Source organism: Mastigoproctus giganteus, chromosome 4 (assembly GCF_048544385.1).
Source record: "Mastigoproctus giganteus isolate SK-2022 chromosome 4, ASM4854438v1, whole genome shotgun sequence".
Classification (NCBI taxonomy): Eukaryota; Metazoa; Arthropoda; class Arachnida; order Uropygi; family Thelyphonidae; genus Mastigoproctus; species Mastigoproctus giganteus.
Window position 1 is genome coordinate 3,133,862 of NC_143578.1, and position 16,928 is coordinate 3,150,789.

General features: G+C 37.5%; 1 protein-coding gene across 3 annotated transcripts in view; it reads left to right on the forward strand.

The window, feature by feature from the left end:
• The window catches only part of LOC150086339 (endonuclease V-like), a 164,774-nt gene that overhangs the window by 17,258 nt on the left and 130,588 nt on the right, over window positions 1-16,928 (forward strand). For all 3 annotated transcript variants that reach the window (XM_090371313.1, XM_090371312.1, XM_090371314.1), the window contains exon 4: window positions 4,480-4,614. In XM_090371313.1, coding sequence (XP_090227439.1) covers window positions 4,480-4,614 — 135 coding nt within the window. The remainder of the gene's footprint in view (window positions 1-4,479; window positions 4,615-16,928) is intronic.

Consider the following 16,928-nt stretch of genomic DNA (forward strand, 5'->3'; position numbering starts at 1 on the left):
TATTCTGAATTGAGACAGCGAGATTTGAAAGTTAATTAATACTTAAGTGTCCGTAGATTCACCGTTTGTAACTTTCCCGCCTTTGTGATACGATAGTTATATACCGTACTAGATAGCGTTAGTTGAACTTCGTTAGCAGTTAAATTGTACTTTTAAATAAATACATATAACGACTTAGATTACAAATGTAATATAATTATATTTAACATAATAAATAACATAAAATAATTAATAAATTAATAGAATCATGACTCAGACCAGAGCAGCAAAGCAAAAGGCTCAAGCTAATGGAAGTGCTGTGGCTCAGAGCAGAACTGAGGGGGGCAGTTGTCCTCTGACTCACAGCCTTATAAAATGCACTGTTTGCTTGATGTTTGCAGAGCAGTCGGGTACGGGACATGATACTGCCATGGGGGATGTCTTTGTGTGTGCGCGATGCAAGGAGTGTATCGATATCAGGCAACAACTCAGCATTCTTGTGGGCCTATATGAGAGCTTGAAGGACAGGGTGGATGCCCTCGAAGAAACTAAATTGAGGGGCCCATCAAGCTCTCAGCTGCCCACATCAACGCCAGAGCTTGCACTTGGGCATCACGTGACACAGAGACAACCCCCAAGGCAGAATGCGCTGGTCCCGAAGGAACTAGTAGTTGTTGGTGACTCTATTGTCAGGGAAACGGGGAACATGCTTTGTAAAAAGGATAGGTGGAACAGGACCAGGGTATGTCTGCCAGGGGCAAAGGTTGATGACGTTGTAGAGCAGATATCATCTTTTAAGGGCACAAAAGGTGATATAGTTGTACACATTGGCACTAATAATATTAAGAGTAGGAGACTGGCAGAATTACTTAACAAGTACAGGTCACTGTTGAACAAAAGCCGAGAATTAGGGTTGAATTTGAAAGTGTCTGCAATTCTGCCCAGACACGATAGGAGGGAGTATATGATGAGAGCCTTGTCGATCAATTCGGCCCTGGAAAGATTGTGCACGGCTCAAGGGGTAGAATTTTTTTCAGCCTGGACTGTACTTGTTAACAGGAGAAATTGCTTCTACAGGGATGGGATACACTTAAATAGAAAGGGTGCAAGAATATTTGCTGATGCTATCGAGGCAGTGTTAGGTGGGTCGGAAAACTGCTAGCTTGGGGGGGGGAGACAAAGACCAATAGATTGACAGTAGCCACTGGCAGAGGTGAAAGAGATTCTTGCACTGCTTCTATTAGAATGAGCAGAAGCCTGAAAAACAAGATGCATGATATTTCAGAGACTGCTGGGAGCCATTGCGGTACAAGTAAACACACGGGTTGTGTTAGGGTAGCTAAGAATAGAAACAGGTGCAGGTATACTTGCGTGTACACCAATGCTAGGAGTTTAGTAAATAAATTTGAGGTATTGCTCAAAACATCGAAGGCAGATATTGTTGGGATATCAGAGACGTGGTGTCACACAGATATAAGGGATGCAGAACTGGAATTTGGGGAGTACAACATCTACAGAAAGGATAGGCAGGATAGGAAGGAGGGAGGGGTTATGCTATTAGTTAAGAAACACATAAAAACCAAGGAAGTGAAGCCAGTCGACATCGCTGGACAGTGCAGTGTTGAGTCAGTTTGGTGTGACATAAGCATTGGGAGATCAAAATTGAGAGTAGGAGTGTGCTATAGGCCTAATGACTCTGATGAGTATAATAAGAAACTGTACAGGGAAATAGAGTGGGCCAGTAAATCAGAGAGTCTTATAATGGGGGATTTTAATTTCCCAGATATTGACTGGAATTTGTGGGTTGGTCACTCTCACACTAGCAAGGCTTTTGTGGATTTATTGGATGATTGTTTTCTACATCAGCATGTTCGGGAGGCAACTAGAGGGAGTAATACTCTTGATTTGATTATCAGCAGTGATTCTTCATGCATTAAGAATCTGCAGATAAATGAACCACTAGGTGGCAGTGATCACAGTGTGCTGAAGTGGGATTTACTCAAAGAGGTAACTACCATTAGGGGTAAAGGGAAGGGTTATTGCTTCCGTAAAGGCGACTACGATGGACTGAGACAGTATTTAAATTCTATACAGTGGGACCAACTGATGATGTTACCAACAGCAAATTCAAAATGGGAAGCATTCAAAGAACTTATCTTGGAAGCTACTAGGCTTTACATACCAACTAAGAAATATTGTTCAAGGTTTAGGCCAAAATGGATGTCAGATGAACTAATGAGGCATATGGCAGGGAAGAAAAATGCATGGGATACTTACAAATTAACACATGACACAGAAGCCTATGATAGATACAAGTTGATATGCAACCAAGTTACAAAGGAGGTTAGGCAGGCAAAGGCAGATTACGAGAAATCCTTGGCAAGGGATGCAAAGAAAAACAGCAAAGAGTTCTTTACCTATGTAAACTCTAGAAGGAAGGGGATGAATCAGATTGGTCCACTTGATATTGATGGGTCAACTGTTGATGATCCTGCTCAGGTAGCTAACAAACTAAATGAATATTTTGCATCGACATTCACACATGAAGAGTTATTCAGCGAGGGGAATGCCAGAGGTGTATTCAACTCTAGCAGTAAGCTACAAAATCTTGAAATAACTGGAAGTAAAGTGGAGGAGAAACTGTTGACGATAAATACAAGAAAGGGACCTGGGGTGGATGGGATCTATCCAGTTATATTAAAGGAGGCAGCAAAGGAAGTAAGCAAACCCTTAGCCATAATTATGAGAGCTCCCTTGGACTCAGGGGAGGTACCCATAGACTGGAAATGTGCAAATGTGACCCCAATTCACAAAGGAGATCAAAGGCTGACACAAGTAATTATAGACCTGTGAGCTTAACTTCTGTTCCAGGAAAATTAATGGAGGCACTAGTTAAAGAAGCACTGCAGGATCATTTAGACAAGACTTCAGTTATAGCTCAGACACAGCATGGTTTTGTTAAGGGGAAGTCTTGCCTGACCAATTTGATTGGATACTATGATACAGTCACAAAAGAACTGGATGCAGGGAATAGCTTTGATATTATATACTTGGATCTTAGTAAGGCTTTTGATACTGTTGCACATGGAAGACTGCTACACAAATTGGAGCAGTGTGACATTGGAGGCAAATTGCTGCTATGGATAAAGGGGTGGTTGAGGGGGAGAAGACATAGAGTGGTAATCAATGGACACTGCTCATCGTGGACTAATGTTATTAGTGGAGTCCCTCAGGGCTCAGTGTTGGGTCCATTATTGTTTTCTGTATTTATAAATGATATTGATGATGGTATATCAAGCTTAATTTCCAAGTTTGCAGATGATACAAAGGTTGGCAGGGTTGTCAAGGACACTACTGACACTATGCTACTGCAACAGGATCTGGAAAGGTTGAGCAGATGGGCTGAGAGGTGGCAAATGAAGTTTAACATTGACAAATGTAAAGTGTTACACATGGGAAACAGCAACCCCAGAGCAACGTATCAACTCTGTGGTACTACACTGACAGTGGTAGAGAATGAAAGGGACTTGGGGGTGGTTGTGCAGGCAGATGTGAAGTCCTCTGAGCAGTGCAGACGGGCTGCAAGAGTAGCTCATGGAGTATTGTCAATGATATACAGGAATTTTTCCAGCAGGGATAAGGAAGTGATTATTCCCTTGTATAAGGCAATGGTCAGGCCACACCTAGCGTACTGTATACAGGTCTGGAGGCCTCATTTCAAGAAGGATGTAGAGCTGCTGGAACGAGTACAGAGAAGGGCAACGAGATTAGTGAATGGGACAAAGAGGTGCTCTTACGAAGAAAGGCTTAAGTTTTGCAAATTACAGTGTCTGGAGACTAAGCACCAGCGAGGTGATCTGATAGAGGTGAATAAAGCCTTGAATGGTTTGGGCATGCTCAATGCTGATGGGATTCTTCCTCTAGCTCAGAAAAATCACCTGAGAGGACATAAATTCAAATTGAGGAAAGACAGATGTAGGATAGACGTGCGGAAATTTGCCTTTAGCCAGCAGGTGGTTGGTTGATGGAACAGACTTCCATCCTTTGTAGTGGAGGTTGATAGCCTAAATAAGTTTAAGGCTCAGCTGGACAGGTATTTTGAACAAACAGAGGGGTGAAGTGGAAGTGGGGTTTTTTTTTTTTTTTTGGCTGATGCTGCATAAGCTTGCTTTCTTGCATCAAATGCCTCTACTAATGCTAATGCTAATAATGAGAAGATCTTTATGGAAATTAGTGATGTCTTGAACATTATATATATTTAATGTATGTGAGATATGATGCTGCTTGTTGCCAGGAATGCATTAAATTTCACTAGTGTCATTAGCCTTAGGGTAAATCATTCTTATAATAAAAAGACTGAAAACACTTTTATACAGATAGACACAGAGAGAGAGAGAGAGAGAGAGAGCATGAGATTTTATATTGTATTTATTTATATTGCATGCTTATACTTAATATCTAAAATAAATTTGTTTTTCTCTTTATAAACAATTTCCATAGGTGGTGTATGAAGATTGCCGTTTAGTTGATATTGATGTACCATATATTCCTTCATTTCTTGCTTTTAGAGAAGTTCCATGTCTTGTAAAAATGGTGAATGAAATGAAAGCAGTTGCTCCCCACTACTTTCCACAGGTATGTTGTTTGATTTTCTTATTGATTTAGCAAATTTTCATTTGGAGAATAGTGAAAAACTAAGCACTTCATCTTATTTAGAGTGTAATCTCTCCTTAATTTCTTAAACAACTTCAGATTATTCTTAGATATTTTGTAGTACTTGTACCACTTCTTCACTGCCCATAAAGACAGCATAACAGGTAAATTTAGTAACTAAATTATTTAATTATTTTGAACCAACTTAATAATCTTACATATAAGCTTACTCTTACTTACCTAATAGATAAGTTAGTTAATATTGTCATATTCATTATAATTATTAGACAAATATTAGTAGTTAATTGATCAGGCACTCTAAGTTTATAATAAAACTAAAGGTTAAAGTATCTTATAGCCAATTATTTGTTAGGCCCAAAATGAGCAACTGGTTTTAAGGTTTAGAGATGTTAAAGGATTATGTGGTTCCTATCATATAACACTTTTCGGACCTGGTTCTAGGGTATTGAGGAATTAAGGGATTATAGGTTAGTCATCTGTATTGCTCCTGTTCTTTTAGACAACTGTGTAAGTGGATTCTTTATTAAGGTTATTACAGTTTATAAATCTATTACTATTAGTTTTATTTGTTCTGAAATCCTCCTTTTTGAAGATGCAGAAGAAGGCAGTGGTTAAATCATATTTCGAGGAAGGTATGAATCTATTCGAATGAGTGCAAAGAAGAGCAACAAGATTTGCTTTTGTGAAGATGACTACAGTGGTTTCAGATAGTTTTAAAATTCTGTACAATGGGAACAACTGATGCTTTTACCAACAGTAAATTTTAAATGGAAAGCATTCAGGGGAAATAATCATAGAAGCTACTAGTTTTTCATACCGCTTAAGAAATATCAGGGCTTATATGTAAATGGATGTCAAATGAACTGATGAGAATCGTGGCAGAGAAAAAATGCAAGGGGTTTATATAAATTATCAGGTGATACAGAAACTTATGGTAAATATAGTCTGTAATCAAGGACACAAAGGAGGGCAGACAAGCTGAGATAGATTACAAGAAGTCTCTTTTTTTATTATTATTATTTTTTATTTGTAGTTTTGAAGTGTCCTGTTAAATCGAGAGTCTGCTGTACATATAAGCAGAAAATGAGTGAATAAATAAATAATGAAAACAGGAATGGAAGCTAACTGGTAGGAATACGTGTCGAATAAATTAAGAATAATATACTCTAGCAAAGAATGCAAAAAAAAAGCAACAAAGACTTCTTTATTTATATTATTTGTAGAAGGAAGGGGGTCAGTCACATTGATCTACTTGATTTTGATGGTTTAACTGTTGATTATCCTGCTCATTATTTTGCATCTACATTGACACATGAGGAATTCTTTAGGAAAGTAGTGTTAGAAGTTTATCAAACTATAACAGAGAAGTAAATGATTTTGTGATAATTGAGAGGAAAGCGAAAGAGAAATTGTTGAAACTAAACATAAAAAAGGCACCTGGGCTGGATGGAGGTCTATCCAATTACACTGTCAGCAAAGGAGGCAGGCAAACCCTTAGCCATAATTATAATAGCATCTTTGGATTCAGGGAAGGTCCCTGTGGATGGAAAATGTGCAAATGTATCCCCTGTTCACAAAGGGGATCAAAAGGGAACATGAGTAATTACAGACCTGTTACCTTAATTTCTATTCTAGTTAAAGACTAAAAACTGGTTAAAGAAGTAATGCAGGTTAAAGAAGTAAAGAAGTAAACCACCTAGAGAGGGGCACAGTTGTACTTCAGTCACAGTATGGGTTTAGCATTAGCATTAGTAAAAGCACATGATGCAAGAAAGCAAGCTTATATAGTATCAGCCAAAAAAACCACTTCTCATTTCACCCATCCACTCACCTCAAATGTTTGTCTAGTTCTGCTTTGAGTCTATTTAAGCTATCAACTTCTACAATAACAGATGGAAGTTTGTTCCAGCAATCAACCACACGCTGGATAAAGGCAAACTTCTGCACATCTTTTCTACAACTGTCTTTCCTCAATTTGAATTTATTCCCTCTGAGGTGATTATTCTAAGCAAGAGGAGGAATCCCATCCGCATTGAGCATGCTCAAATAATTCAAGGTTTTATACACCTCAAAAGATCACCTCACAAGTGTCTTGTCTCCAGACAATGTAATTTGCAAATCTTAAGCCATTCTTCATAAGAGCAACCCATTGTTCCATTCACTAATCTTGTTGCCCTTCTCTGCACTCACTCCAGCTCTACATCCTTCTTAAAATGAGGCCTCCAAGGTGTGGCCTGACCACTGCCTTATACAAGGGGATAATCACATCCTTATCCCTGCTAGAAAAATTCATTCCTGTATATCATTTACAAGACACCATGAGCTACTCTTGCAGACCATCTGCACTGCTAGGAAAACTTCATATCTGCCTGCAGAATTACCCCCAGGTCCTTTTCATTCTCTACCACTGTCAGTGTAGAAATGCACAGTTGATACGTTACTCTGGGGTTACTGCTTTCCATATGCAGTACTTTATATTTGTCAATGTTAAACTTAAGATGCCATCTCTCAGCCCATCTGCTCAACTTTTCTAGATCCTGTTGCAGCAGCATACTGTCACTAACAACCCTGCAACCTTCGTATCGTCTGCAAACTTGGACATTAAGCCTGATATACCATCATCAATATCATTTATGAATACAGAAAACAATAATGGACCCAACACTGAGCCCTGAGGGACTCCACTAATAACATTAGTCCACGAAGAGCAGTGTCCATTGATTACCACTCTGTCTTTTCCCACTTAACCATCCCTTTATCCGTGGCAGCAATTTTCCTTCAGTGCCACACTGCTCCAATATGTGCAGCAGTCTTCCATGTGCAACAGTATCAAAAGCCTTTCTAAGATGCAAATATATGATATCAAAGTTACTCCCTGCATCCAGTTCCTTTGTGACCCATCATAGTATGAAATCAAATTGGTCAGACAAGATTTCCCCTTAACAAAACCATGCTGTGTTCGAGCTGAAACCAAAATCTTGTCTAGATGACCCTGCAGCGCTTCTTTAACCAGTGCCTCCATTAATTTCCCTGGAACAGAAGTTGAACAAACAGGCCTGTAATTACATGTGCCGCCCTTTTGTGAATTGGGGTCACATTTGCAGATCTCCAGTCTATGGGTACCTCCCCTGAGTCCAAGGGAGCTCTCATAATTATGGCTAAGGGTTTGCTTACTTCCTTTGCTGCCTCCTTTAATATAATTGGATAGATCCCATCCACCACAGATGCCTTTCTTATTTTTATCTTCAACAATTTTTCCTCCACTTTGCTCTCAGTTATTACAAAATCATCTAGCTCACTGCCAGAGTTTAATTCACCTCTGGCATTCCCCTCTCTGAATAACTCCTCATGTGTGAATATAGATGCAAAATACTCATTTAGTTTGTTAGCCACCTGAGCAGGATCATCAGCAGTTGAACCATCAATATCCAGTGGACCAATCTGATTCATCCCTTTCCTTCTAGATTTTACATAGGTAAAGAACTCTTTGTTGTTTTTCTTTGCATCCTTTGCCAAGGATTTCTCATAATCTGCCTTTGCCTGCCTAATCTCCTTTGTGACTTGGTTACAGATCAGCTTATATTTATCATAGGCTTTCATGTCACCCATTAATTTATATGTATCTGATGCATTTTTCTTCTCTGCCATATGTCTCATTTGTTCATCTGACATCCATTTAGTCCTAAACCTTGACAATATTTCTTAGTTGGTATTTGTAAAATGATAAGAGGAGTTTACCTCGATATAGTACATAGAACACGTAGTACATCTCCAGAAATTAAAATGAAAAACTTACATTAGAGTAAAAAATAATTAAAAATCAATTTAACACAAAACATCATTTTGAATATTTTCATTAGATTCTTTTTAATATTTTTAATTGCGTTAAATTTATTTTTAATTGTGTTAAATTATTTTAATTGTGTTAAATTGGTTTTTAATTATTTTTTACTGTAATGTAAGTTTTTCGTTTTAATTTCTGAAGAATATCATATGGAAGTGTTCTACGTACTATATTGAGGTAAACTCCTCTTATTATTTTACAAATATTAATGTCAACGTAGAACGTATTGAGCATTACAGCTCAGATTCATACTATCTAATTCTTAGCTGGTATGTAAAGCTTCCAAGATAAATTCTTTGAATACTTCCCATTTTGAATTTGCTGTTGGTAAATTCACCGTATAGAACTTAAATACTGTCGCAGACCATCGTAGTCGCCTTTACTAAAGCAAAAACCCTTCCCTTTACCCCTGATGGTAGTTACCTCTTTGAATAAATCCCACTTTAGCACACTGTGATCACAGCCACCCAGTTGTTCCTTTATCTGCAGATTCTTAATGCATGAAGGATCGCTACTGATAATCAGATCAAGAGTATTACTCCCTCATGTTGCCTCCCGAACATGCTGCTGTAGAAAACAATCATTCAAAAATTCCACAAAAGCCTTGCTAGTGTGTGAGTGACCAACTCATAAATTCCAGTCAATATCTGGGAAATTAAAATCCCCCATTATAAGGCTCTTTGATTTACTGGCACACTCTATTTCCCTGTACGGTTGTTTATTATACTCATCACAATAATTAGGCCTGTAACACACTCGTACTCTCAATTTTGATTTCCCACTGCTTATGTCACACCAAACCGACTCGACACTGCATTGTCCAGCCATGTTGACTGGCTGAACTTCCTTGGATTTTATGTGTTTCTCTACTAATAGCATAACCCTTCCTCCCTTCCTATCCTGTCTATCCTTTCTGTGCACATTGTACTCACCAAATTCCATTTCTGCATTCCTTATATTTGTGTGACACCACGTCTCTGATATCTCAACAATATCTGATTTGATGTTTTGACCTACACCTCAAATTCATCAATTTTATTTACCAAACTCATAGCATTTTTGTACACGCAAGTATACATGCACCTGTTCCTATTCTTAGCTACCCTAACACAGCCCATGTGTTTACTTGTACCGCAATGACTCCCAGCAGTATCTGAAATCGCCTGCATCTTGTTTTCCAGGCTGCTGCTCATTCCAATAGAAGCAGTGCAAGAATCACTTTCACCTCTGCCAGTGGCTGTTGTTGTTGGTGGTTTTGATTTTATTGGCGCATTAGCTACTAAGGCTATAATGCGCCAAGACCACCTCTGCCAGTGGCTACTGATAATCTATTAGTCTGCATATCCCCTCCCCAAGCTAGCAGTTTTCCGACCCACCTAACTCTGCCTCGATAGCATATGCAAATATTCTTGCACCCTTTCTATTTAAGTATATCCCATCCCTGTAGAAGCAGTCTCTCCTGTTAACAAGCACAGACCATGGTGAGAAAAATTCTATCCCTTGAGCCTTACACAATCTCTCCAGGACCGAGTTGATTGACACGGCTCTCATTATATACTCCCTCCTATCGTGTCTGGGCAGAATTACATACACTTTTACATTCAACCCTGCTTCACGACCTTTTTTCAACATTGACCTGTAGTTGTTGAGTAAATCTGCAGATCTCCTATTCTTAATATCATTAGTGCCAACATTTACAAAAATATCACGTTTTGTGCCCTTAAAAGATGATATCTGCTCTACAACGTCATCAACCTTTGCCCCTGGCAGACATACCCTGGTCTTGTTCCAACGGTGTTTCATCAGTAGGCAGGTAGGCACCCTGGTACTGCAAACATGACAGCTCAGTTGTGAAGATAATCCCACAATATGAAAGGCCAACAAACCTTGAAACGGTGCCATCTGGGTGGTGGTGCCCACTGAGAATAAGTAACAATAGCCTTCTCTATTAGTGAAGCGATTATTATTCGAGGTAGTGCAAGATATGGTAACTAGTTGTGAAGGATGAGCACAATATGAGATACAATTGCCTGGTACTTTGTTTCAACAAGTTTATCTTCAAATTTCTCTACATTCCACCGCTTAGTTTTCTCAGCCTTTCCTCTTGCTACAAGGGCTATTTTATACTTCAGTCTAGCTCTCACTAGAAAATGATTAGAATTAGAGCTGTCACGCGAAAAGAATGGACATTTTCAATTGCAGTAGCCCACCTCATAGAGACCAGTACATGATCAATCTGATTAGCCTGATTTGTACCAGGGATTTTTCATGTACCTTTATGAATATTCTTTCTTTGAAATCAGGTACTCATGACCTTAAAGTTGTTGGCAGCAGCAAATTGAGATTCATTTCTTTGTGGAGGCTGCCTCCCAAATAGACCCATGAAAACTTCTTCCCTGCCTAATTTAGTGTTGAAGTCACTGAGAGTTATAATAGTGTCATGTCTTTCACTTCTTTCACACACAGCCTGGAGTTCATCATAAAATCCATCTGCAACATCATCATCCACACCTTTACACATTAATGAAGTTCACATTATGGAATTTTCCTTTAATTCTAAGGCTGCAAATTCTCCCAGACACTGGTGTGAAGGCAAGCACTGATTTGCACATTCTCTTAGAAATCCTACACCCTGTTCTCCCTGCCTGTCATGAATTCCAGAGTAGTACATTGTAAATTTCAACTTATTAATCACACCTTTACTTTTCCTGTGCTATTCATATATCCAGCTTGCTACAGGGTACGCACATTCCAAATCTCAATACCAAACTCGTGTCCATATTTCGAGGCTTGGTCTGTTTCCGTAAGGGCTGTCCAGTTTCATTCGTCAAATTATACGTAACAGTTAAATTTTTTACAGGGCAGGGTTATCAGCTCTGCACCCAACCCCCAACCTGGAGGACCTGGGTATTTCTTTTCACCTGTCTCTTCACCTTTGACCTGTCCAGCTGGGTGGTCCTACCAGTAGCTAAGCTACCACTGGTATAGCTCTTAGGATCACAAGCCCCACCACCACTTCAAGGTAGAGATACTATCATATGCCTCTACTGATGCTAATGCTATGGATAAAGTGATGGCTCATTGGGAGAAGACAGAGGGTGGTTATCAATGGTTAGCTCCTTGTGGATTCTTGTGATTAGTAGATCCCCCCCCACCAGGTTCAGTGCTATGTCCATTGTTGTTTTTCTGTATTTATTAATGAAGGTATATCAGACTTAATGTTTGTTTGCATATGATACTAAGATTGGAAGGATGGTTGATGACAGTAATCAAGGTAAGCTACTGCAACAAGATATAGAAAAATGAGGGAGATGGGCCGAAAAATGACAGTTGAACTTCAACATTAACAAATGAAAAGTACTGCACAAATGACAAATGAAAGGTACTCCTTTTTTGGTACAAGATTAACATAACTACTGTGTGGTGGTGCTGCATTCAGGGTAGTTCGAAATGAAAAGTGAAATGATAAGCATGAAATGCTTATCATTTCAAAATGAAATGATAAGCAGTGATCCTTTCAGATTGTAACTTTTCTAAAGTGAGCATTTAAAGGCAAAAATAAGGTATTTTTTTGAAAAACAAAAGAAAGTCATATTTTTATAATTTTAATAAAATCTAAAAAATAAATTAGTGACATAGATTTGTTACATATAAAAGTATTCGGAATTTGCATTTTTTATGTATAGCCTGAAAATAAAAAAACGGTAACATGAAAACAGAAACTTCCTTTTACATGTAACAAGATATGGAAAATGTAACACTAATTTTGCTTGAATCACTCAGTGCGGGTCCCTAAAGAATTCTAACTTTAAATATGTCTCCTGTACAAGAAAAGGTTGAACACCACTGCAGTAGAAGTTGAACCAGAGCCCATTGGGAATACCCCTTGATCTGCTCACTGTTGACCAGTGCAACTTCTCCGTATGTGGGACAGGTGGTCGGATAGGTTTTACCAGGCACCACGTTGTAGAATGGTAATCCCTTTAGTTTTTTCAATTCTTGCTTAGCAGCAGCACTAATTTCCTAAATTTTCTGAAGGCCAGAAGTGCAAACAGTGTGTACGCAGTTAAGTCTCTCCTAAGCCGTTCGTTATATGAAAATTTTCTTCGCTCAACTGAAACTATTTTAAATGTAATTTCCAAGGGATTCAAAAAAACTTTGCTATAAAAGGAGTTCGTTAAACAGAGGTCCGACCGAGTAATTTAGAATTCTAAAAATAGTTATAAATGTTTATATAGAAGATATCTTAACAATAGACAGTAAAAAATGCAAATTTAGTTAAATAACTTTAAGCTTATTTGAAAAGTAGGTAAACATGTGAAAAAATTGATGGAATATTACAAATTTTGAAGTGTACTGCATCCAAATGTCACACGTCGTTTTTAATAAAGGTACCGGTATGCCGTACCTTTGAGTACTGTCCCAAAAAAGCAGACTATTACATTCGAAAGACTATTACATATGTTAAACATCACATTAACATGTTTTGCTAACTTTCAAATAGTTTAACATTTTACTCTAGTTCTTATAAAAAGTGCAGTACTCTGGCAAACTGGTTGCTTTGGTAGCTGTTTTATCCAGTTGACATTCACTCTAACTGCATGAGATGGTACGAGTCAGCAAAGACTTGCAACCTGTAGATCTTGTAGTTGGTGCAGAGCTTTGCTGGATCGGTCTTAAGTTGATTAAAAAGTTCTATGGTTTTTATGTAAGAAACTGAAATTATGTAAGAAACTTAAATGCTCACTATGGATTTCCAGTTCAAAACATTCATTCAGCGATGCCCAAGCAGTATCCAAAATTGTATAAAAAAACATTGACTCTGAATATATCTTCTGGCATTTGTGGTGATTCGTCATGATGGTCATTCTGACGTGTTTTTTTTTTTTTTTTTTCTTTGGCGAACTTCAACTACAGATTTAAATTCTGGTTCTCCCTCTACATCTTTACAAAGTTTTTTTTTTTTTTTTTTTTTTTTGCCGTTTCAAGATCCTTGTAATTTGAATCTGATCGATATTTTAATACGAATGTTTAAATTGCTGATGGATTCTAAGACAAGTGCAATGTTCATATTTTTATCTTGAAGTTGTTTGCTGACAGGATTTATTCTATTCAGCATATCATGCCAAATTATCAAGGAGCAAATAAATTTATAATCTTTTATTTTAACACAAACTTTGTGCTTCATGTATTTCTTTATTCAAGTTGTCATGGTCCATAATTTCATAGAGTGCGTCATAAATTTCTCCTAGTTGTAGAGGCCAGATTGCTTCGATTCTACTTTCCCATCGGGTGTCTGAAAGCTGCTTTAATGTTAAATGTGAGATGTTCTTTAAAATAATTCTCCATTGCTTTGGAGAAGATGAAAAGAAATTATATAATTCTTGCACAGTTGCAAAAAAACTAATTTTGTCTGCATTGACTTTTGCTGCATAATTTATTGTTAAATTTAGAATATGAGCAGCACTGGTGACGTAAAATGCACGAGGATTTGTATTTAAGAGCATACGTAAGCCCATTTCTTTTCCCTTTCATATTCGCCCCATTGTCCTATCCTTGACCCCTTATATCAATTGGAACGTTCCAGTTTTCCAATAGTTTAATTATGGTTTCATATAAACCGTAGCCTGTAGAGTCATCAACTTCCACAAAACCTAAAAGGTTTTCCCTGATTTCGACTTTTCCATCGGTGTAGCAAACAAAACGTATGATAGTACTCATCTGTTCTGTTTTACTTACATCAGGTGTGCAGTCCAGGATCATTGAATAGTAATTAGCCTTTCGAATTGATAATAAAATTTTATCCCTTATTCCATTGCTTAAAATTTGCAATATTTCATTTTGACTGTCTTTACTTAAATAGTGAATGCAACCTTTTTGCTGTAGAGCTCTTTCTATGTGGGTTTCCATAACTGGGTCAAACTTAGCGAACAGTTTGACTTATTTTAAAAAGTTTCCGTTATCCTTTTGATATAATGTATCCGATGATCCTCAAAATGCTAAATGTTGGCCTCCAAGAAATTTTAATATTTCAATCAATCTTTCTAAAACATTTGACCAATGTTTTTTTTCCATTTTGTACATGTTTTGTGTTTGAAAGTCAACAGTTGTTTTATTTTTCAGATTCTTCTCAAGTTCCTTCCATTTTAAAAAATTTTTCATGTGAGTCATACTGGTCTCATGTATATGTAAAGTTTTGGACATGTTTCCCCAGTCATCATATCCTTTTATGAGGCTATTACTCTCTGCTGGGGCACCTCCGTAGCCAGGTGGGCAGGAGCAGCAGTGCGTAGCACACGCTTCTTGATTAGACCGGGGCTCGAACCCGTGACCACCAAATACGGAGGATGCGGAAAGGTCAGGGAATGACCACCGCATATCCCTGGAGCAATATGGCCTTAGTTGCTAATGCTCCTAAAAACCAAATAACAAACAAACTCTCAGCAGGTGTAAAAAGCTTGCAACAAAAACAGAAAACAATTTGCGGTTAATGAATAAATAAGCCATGTCCGTGTTACCAATTCTCTGTTTTCCATTTTTCTGTTATAATATGTATCGCTAAATTTACGTCCATTCGTATCTCTTGGATATATTAAATTTTTCTTTGAATAAAATTTTATCCCATTTCGGATAAAACTATTCATAATTTGTCGTCAATATTTGGCCATTTTGCTGGGTCTTCTAAATTTACATTAACTAACGATTTTTCATAACAGTTTTATCACAATGCCTTGCTCCGAATTATCTCGAAACGATTCTTCACTTAAGACGTTTTCCATGTCATGATTTAAAGAATTTTTAATTACCTCAAGATCTGAATCACCAATTAATTCCTCATGGTCTTGATCAGTCGTAATATTCTCATTTAATCTGGCTGATGAACTTGGGTTGGATGTCTCTTCATCAACATTTGGTTCTGATGATATTGTCAAGTTGGACACAGTCTAAGTCTGCAGTATTCTTCATTTTTTTAATGAAATGAGTTAGTGCAATGGCTTGGTTTTGAATGGCAGTGTCTTTTGCGGCCTTACGTTTATGATTCTGGGCACCGGATAACTTCTTCGATTCCATTTTTTAATTAAATTTTTAGGCTGAAATTTAATAATAAAAATAAATTGGGGTTAATTACAAAATACCAATTGTTTTTAAAAAATATTCCAAAATGCCCACAGTTTTTAGTGGGTATTTTATCTGTTTGTATGTATCTGAACATAACAGATACATATAAATGGATTATAACAATTTTATTCATGGCCAGGGACAGTCAGTGTCCTCATGTTGTTGTGAAAATAGCAAATGAACATCAAAACCATAAATTTAACCAAACTGTATGCTTTGGAGCGAACTGAAGTAGACACTGTACTCTGCCTGGTAATTGTTTATTCGCTCTCCGAACATCATGGGATAAACGCTAATTACAAGAGCTATGCAACTGCCATGTATGATTATTAAAAGACAAACTCGATAATACATTATTTTAAATAGGAGTTTGTTTGTAATCCGCATTTTTGTAGTATAAAAAAGTATTTTAACAAGGAAAATGTTCTGCCCAAAAAATTAACAAGGGGAACACTACTCAAAAATATTTAACAGGGAGAACTGCACCCTCCCAATTTAACTACTGTGTCTAAAACTCATTTTGGAAATATGACAAAAATCGAATTCTAAAACATAATTTTAACACATTGAATGCCGACTACGAGTTAATTCGTATTTGGTGATCTGGCCCAGGACGCCGACTACGAGTTAATTCAGATTAGTATAACTTGCCTTTCAGGCGCAGCTATGAGTATTCCTAGCAAATATGTGCAAATGATGGACAGTTGGCTTCTGGGATAAGAATGAAAAATCAACCACAGTGTCAGAAAACAGAATTTATTCACAAAAAAAAAAAAAAAAAATTTTCTTCATGCAAAGAGCTAGCTTCTCTTGGAATGTTTAGAATTTTTCTCCAATCAAAGATTCAATGTAACTTTTCCGTCAAGTTACGGGTTCCACCAAAAAATGTCCAAAATTCAGAGAAACCCGTAACTTGAGGCGCCTCCGTAGCCAGGTGGGAAGGAGCAGCAGTGCGTAGCACATGCTTCTTGATTAGACCGGGGTTCGAGCCCGTCACCACCAAATACGGAGGATGCGGAAAGGTCAGGGAATGACCACCGCATATCCCGGAGCAATATGGCCTTAGTTGCTAATGCTCCTAAAAACCAAATAACAAACAACAACAACCGTAACTTGACGGAAAAGGATGTATGCGTTATGCATATATATTTCTATATTTCATATATATATATTGAGGTAAACTCCTCTTATTAATTTACTAATATATATTTCTATAATATATAATGCAGTTTTTTTTTGGACATCTGGTGGTTTTTATTAGTGCTGAATAATAGACACTATTTGATCCGATTGATCTATGAACCAGAACCAT